The 6794-nt window shown below is 44.3% G+C and overlaps 1 protein-coding gene across 1 annotated transcript; it reads right to left on the minus strand.

Moving 5' to 3' along the window:
- Positions 1-1471: 1471 nt before the first annotated feature.
- On the minus strand, positions 1472-3151 carry LOC140316980 (general transcription factor II-I repeat domain-containing protein 2A-like). Its single transcript, XM_072395062.1, has one exon. It carries the CDS (start codon positions 3149-3151, stop codon positions 1472-1474), a length of 1680 nt encoding a protein of 559 aa, XP_072251163.1.
- Positions 3152-6794: the final 3643 nt, after the last annotated feature.

Raw genomic sequence — 6794 nt, forward strand, 5'->3', positions numbered from 1 at the left:
TGTGCCTATTTTAATGGGTTAGTTCAACACATTACTGAGCTGTGAAAAGACGGATTGGTAGCTGACCAGCTGTCCATGGTTGAGCTGCAAATAGGGGAAATATTAATGTTTGAGTTCATTATTTTTATCATTATCGGTCTCAGCTCCCAGGCTATTTCCTGAATATGCTCTTAATGACTCCAGGGGTTATTAAGTACTAAAGATCTTAAAAGAGGCATATCTCCAGAAAGAGAGGGGTCGAGTGGAGCCGAGTGGGTCACTCCACACTCCTAAAACAATGAAATAGGGGTGTAAGTAAGTGGAAGAAGAGGGAGCTGCTGTTGTGTCTCTCTGTGTTAATTTTACCAAAACACGTCGCAGACACTTCATTAAGACGTCAGAGAACTGTGTCACTTTGTGAAAAAAGGGCATCATTTGTCTCCTTTAAAACTATTGTGAATGGCGTGTTGATTGGGAGGAAAAAAACTGCTCCACAGTATATGTTTGGCTTGTAAAAGTTGAGTTTTACTGTATCTCTTGGAACACAATTACACCAATCATCCCAGCTTAATCAAAATGATTAATGATGTAACTTGATGTTGCTTAATGTTGTAATTGTTTCCTGCATGTCATTACGGTAAGTACCGTAGCAGTTTAATTACTGTGAATAATAACATATTTCCCGTAAAACGCCAAGCAATTAGTATAAAAATATACATGTTTAGTTTGGAGGGGTCTGATATATTGGGACAGAGCTACAAGACGCGCCGTGCTTGAAATGTACAAATATCTTAATAATGTAGTCGAATGACAAGCACATGGTGTTTTCATCAAAGCCAAGTTAAGGTTTCTGGATAAAATGCAGGGGTTTTCAGAAGGTAAGGGATATGTGAATAATTGCAGAGGTGACCTCCTCCAGACCAGAGGAGGACCTAATGGTTAATAATTGAGGCAGTTCTAAGCTGAAAATGAAATAAAGCAAGAAACACCTGGGACAAAAGGAAAGGTGCTGGTTTTATCATTTTTCAAAATAACATACCAGTTACCATACCATACCAGTGGGTCTAAAGCAGGGGTCTGCAACCTTTATTATCAAAAGAGCCATTTTGCCCCCTCATCTGCCAAAAAAATGTTTAGGGAGCCACACAAAATAACAGAACTTGTACTCTTTATTTTAGCTGTTATAACCACTGAATACAACAAAAAGTAGCCCACTTTAAAATAAAACATTTAGCTGAGCTTTAAAAATAAACATAAAATTAGGACCGTCCTTGACAGGCCCATGTCAGTGTTCTCTCGTCCTCTTCGGTTTTTTTGCTCAGCCAGCAATAAACTGAAGCACCTGAACATACAAAAAAAATCTACATCAGCTTGGAGTCTGACTTCTTTTTTTTTGTTTTCCTGGAAAAGCAATAGCTCATATAATTCAATTGAATTCTTACCTGTTTAATGTGACTTCTGGGTCTGAACTTCGCTACAGATCTTCCCTATGTCAGGGCTGTAGGATGTGACTGATCTTCATACAGGCCTGTAGGCTCTCATCTGCGAGGCGGGAACGGTGTTTGTTCTTTATGAAGTTCATGCTTGAGAACAATTGCTCGCACAAGTATGTTGAGCCAAAGATGGACAAGACTCCAAATGCATACTTTTTCATGTTAATATACGTGTCAGGAATGGCACTCCATGTTTCAAAAACAAGTTTGTCGGGGTGGGGGAAGTTCTCCATATCACTCCATTTGTGCTCTTTAACGAGTGTAGCCTTCTGACGGGCGACTTCTTCAATATCCGCCGTGAGTGATTTGAATTTATTTACCCATAAATCTTTATCCGCTATGTCGGCCAGTTCAATTTCTAGATCAGGCTTACTTACTCCGGTGAATGCAACTGTGTTCAGCAGGGATGGGTCGATGTCCAGCAGTGTGACAGGGAAAGAGAGGGTAGGCTTCTCCTTTCTGAAATCACTGAATCTTTCTCCAAATGCAGCTTGCATTGTAATGATGGCACGGTGGAAATAATCATAATTTATTTGATTGTTCGCTTCTTTGAACTCTCTTAGGGAGGGAAAGTGAGAGAGCGTACCTTTTTGTGCATCTCTTGCAAACACTGTCATCTTGCGCTCAAATGCCAAAACATCTTCCAGCATCTGCAGGGCTGTGCTTCCCTTTCCTTGGAGATTTTTATTCAGCGTGTTCAAGTGACTTGTCATATCCACCATGAAGTAGAACTTACTCAGCCAATCGAGGTCTTCCAGTTCAGGATAGCTGAGGCCTTTGCTTTCCAAGAAGGTTTTCACATGCTCCAGACAGGTAGAGAAGCATTTTAGCACCTCTCCCCTGGACAGCCACCGGACTTTGTTGCGCAGCAGGAGATTCGAATATGCATAGTCGACTTCTTCTAACAATGAACAAAACTGTCTGTGGCTTAACCCGTTCGCAATTATTTTGTTCACTATCTTGATAACGAGATTCATCACTTCCACACAGTCAGGGGGGAAAGTTTGTGCGCACAGCGCTTCTGGGTGGAGGATGCAGTGAAACGTCATGAGCTCTCGACCCAGTGACTTTTGAAGCAAATTCACAAAGCCCTTATGTGTTCCTCTCATGCAGGGAGCCCCATCAGTAGACACTGACACCAAGTGAGTGGTGTTTATTCCTTTCGCTTCTAGACAACTCAAAACAGCATCACAAATGTCCTGCCCCCGTGTTTGGCCCTTTAGCGGTATGAGTTCAATCAGTTCTTCCTGCGGCCCATCAGAGTTTACATATCTGCATAACAGTGCTGTCTGCTCAACATCGTTTATATCACTTGACTCATCACAGGCAATTGAAAATGCTTCAGCTGAATTGATGTCAACAATTTGCTTACTGCTGATGTTTTCCGCCATTTTAATGGCCCTGTCTCTGACGGTCTTTGCGGAGAGAGGCATTTCTCTAATTTTCTGAATAATTTCCCGTTTGTTTTTGAAGTCGGAGAATAGATGCTCCGATATTTTCATGAACGACTCCTTCATATACTCTCCACCTGTGAACGGCTTCCCCCTCTTTATGATCTCCAGAGCTGCCACAAAGCTAGCAGTGCTAGTTGACTGTGGAGAACTGATCCACTTGTTGAAAGATAGTTTGCGCTCTTCAGCTTTTCGTAGCAGTTTCCGAAATTGCTCTCTTTCGCTCATCCTCAGTTGAGTATTTTTCAGCGAATGCTAAGTGTTTGTTTTGAAAATGTCTTTCAATGTTACATTTTTTGTTGTTCGATATTTTCTCGCCACATATCAAGCATACAGGTAAGCCAGCGTCATTGGCGGTGAATGCAAATAAATAAGTCCATGCTGAATTAAACTCTCTATTTTCTTCCGAAACTTTCCTTTTTTTTTTTTTTTCCATGGCTATTCAGGGTTCACAACTTGGCACACAGGTTCGCACGGGTTCACACATTCTAAAAGCTGCCAGCAGGATGTTGACGTTGATGTGACGTAGCCTATATTTTGTTGACAAATTATGAATCAGACATAGGTCTAGCTTTTTAAAAATTGGATCGCGCAACAAAATAAACTAATATTATGTGAATACAAATGAATTAAGAAATACTTTATATTTATGTTCTTTTTTTTTTGTCAAAGCCAAAGGGAGCCGCTATAAGGAGGCTGAAGAGCCGCGTGCGGCTCCAGAGTCGCAGGTTGCTGACCCCTGGTCTAAAGGGACAGACACATTCATATTTCTGCATTCAAGTGAATTTACTTAGAAATATAATTTTTGCATTCACTGAGAGTTTAATTGCTGCTTTTGACATTGTCAGGTTAACTGTTAAAAACTAGTTGGTCAAGATTAGGGAAAATATCATGGCTGGCAATAAAATAAACCCTGCAAAAACTGGTTGTTGAGTCCCGTCCCCTCAGATAAATACACAAAACATGCTGGACACATGAATCAGATGTCCTGCTGAAAAACATTACTTTGAAAGTCATTTTGGGAGGCACACAATTATTTTAATATAATATTAATATTATTTTAATTTTTCTCTTTCCATAAGACCCACAGACATATGTGTGATCTGCAAGTGAAAAGCTGGTTTTAACAGTCACTGTAATAAGAACTAAAAGAGCAGTGAGTTGGCCGGATGACTGCTAAAATCAAATAAACAATATGTTGCAGTTAAGAGCGGAGAACGATCATAGCAGCTGTGTGTCCTGTAGTCACGTTAAACTTGTTTATCCTTTCAAACGTGAGGTGAGTCTGAAATATGGGAACTGGTACACTAATATGTTACATCAGATCTTGAGTTAAAAAATTACGAGGAGTGTAGACTCCTGTATTGTACCTCTTTGGATCAGTCCACTCCACCCTACAAATTTAGACTAATATGTGGGTTTAATATTGGGACCAATGCAATAAGGATGAATGGAGATGTGTAGTTAAGGCATTTTGCTTTATGCACACTGATGATGTCCTTGATGATGATGCCCTCCATGATGAGTGAAGAATCTAAAGCGCAAAAACATAAAATCTCTCGTCCAAAGAGAGAGATAATCCGTAGCCCCTCCACTTCATGACGACCCTGAATGTTTCAAATGAATCAGCATATCTCAAAGAGGACCGTTCTCTCTCTGTTATTGGGGTATTGTCACACCTGGTTCGTAACTCACCTGTGTTCCATCTTCCCATGATTTCCCCGTTGGTTTAAATGCCTGGTGTTCTCCGCCTTTCTTTGCTCGTGTGTTAATGTATTTGTTATGCCTGTTTGGTTCACGACCTGGATCCTGACCCTTGGTGTTTTGTGGATTATTTTCAGTTCTTGGATTACCTTGGTTTTTTGTTCCGGTTCTGCAGGCCGACTTCCCTGCTCACCAGGCCAGGTTTTTCCTCTGTGTGAGATTTTCTGTTAACCAATAAACTTTTGTTTGAACTAAGAGTTCTTGTTCTCCTGACTCTGTGACCGCACCGGGGCCCGCACTTCATTACGGTGTGACAGAACACACGAGCCAAATGGACCCCGCGGATCCAGAGTCGATTCTGACAGCCCAGGGCTCTTTATTGGGACAGCATGCCCAGGACCTCAAGGACATTATGGAGGCGTTGGGGTCCTTGACTTCTAGCGTCGCCTCCCTCTCTCAGAGACTGGAACTGTGTGCTACTTATCCGCCACCTGTCGCTGTTCTGCCATCAACGCCCCCTCTTCCTGAGCCCCATCTCCCGACGCCGGAGCGTTATGGCGGGGACGTGGGAGCCTGTGGACGTTTCCTCCTCCAGTGCGCTCTGGTGTTTGAGTTGCAGCCTCGGATGTACCGGGAGGACCGCGCCAAGGTGGCGTATATCACCAGCCTCCTCTCCGGACGGGCTGCACAGTGGGCGCTGGCTACGTGGGAGGGCAACCCCCAGCTCTGCTCCTCCTACCGGCGGTTCGTGGCGGAGATGAGAGGGGTCTTCGACCATCCTGTTCGTGGTAAAGAGGCGGGCAACCGACTGCTCTCACTGCGCCAAGGCTCCAGGTCAGTTGCCGACCACGCGATTGAGTTCTCCACACTGGCGACGGAGAGCGGCTGGGATAATGCTGCGTTGATGGGAATATTTCTTCGCTCCCTGAATGACAATTTGAGGGATGAGCTGGCGGCTCGGGATGAGTCAGAATCCTTGGCCGATTTAATAGACCTTGCAAGGCGGTTGGACAACCGCGTGCGAGAAAGACGCCGGGAGCGTGACCGGAGCTGCATCACTTCCGCCTGTACCCCGTTGTTTGATTCTGCCTCTGGCCAACAGGTGGTGTCCACTCCAGCAGGTGCTCACACTCCTGTTGTCCTGCCCCCTCCTGAACCCATGCAGCTTGGACGGGCCAGATTGACTCCGACGGAGCGTCAACGGAGACTTCAGGCGAGGCTTTGTTTTTATTGCGGCCAACCCGGCCACGTTCGAGAGAACTGCCCCAATCTGCCAAAAGCCTAGGCTCACCTGAGGAGGGGGGGACCCAGGTGAGCCAAGATTCAAGTTGTTTTCCTTCCACACTTACTCAGTTGTCTGCCGTTTTGTTTTGTGACTCTAAGGAGGTGGCTATAAATCCGTTTGTGGATTCTGGGGCAGATGAGAATTTTATTTCCGCAAATTTTGTTAAACCACATAATATTCCTGTTGTGTCACTTACAGAACCTCGTAAGGTAAATGCTCTAGACGGTAGGTTGTTGTCTGTAATTTCTCACCAGACTGTTCCTTTATCTTTACTTATCTCTGGTAACCACCATGAGCTTCTCAGTTTTTTTTGTTATGCCTGCTCCTCATACTCCTGTGGTTTTAGGTCTCCCCTGGCTTAGACTGCACAACCCCAACATTGACTGGACACAGAGCACAATCATTAGCTGGAGTGTAGCATGCCACAATAATTGTCTTAGATCTGCTGTTCCAGCCTTGAGTCCTCCTGCCATAGTTCCTTCTGTCTCTCCTGATCTTTCTGGGGTTCCTCCTTGTTATCATAACTTGGCTGAGGTATTTAGCAAACATCAAGCTCTCTCTCTCCCACCACACCGTCCCTATGACTGCCACATAGACTTACTGCCTGGGTCCCCTCTCCCCTCCAGCCGCCTTTACAACCTCTCCCGTCCCGAGAGAGAGACTATGGAGAGGTACATACAGGAGTCATTGGCAGCAGATATCATTCGCCCCTCTTCCTCCCCTGTAGGTGCTCTGTTTTTTTTTTTGTCTAAGAAAGACAAGACCTTGCGCCCCTGCATTGACTATCGTGGTCTGAACGCTATCACTGTCAAGAATAAATATCCCCTGCCACTATTGGATTCAGCTTTTCACTCCCTTCATCAAGCCACTGTCTTCTCCAAA

This window comes from Leuresthes tenuis, unplaced genomic scaffold (genome assembly GCF_036924035.1).
Source record: "Leuresthes tenuis unplaced genomic scaffold, fLeuTen1.0.hap1 SCAF_10, whole genome shotgun sequence".
NCBI classification, from domain to species: Eukaryota; Metazoa; Chordata; class Actinopteri; order Atheriniformes; family Atherinopsidae; genus Leuresthes; species Leuresthes tenuis.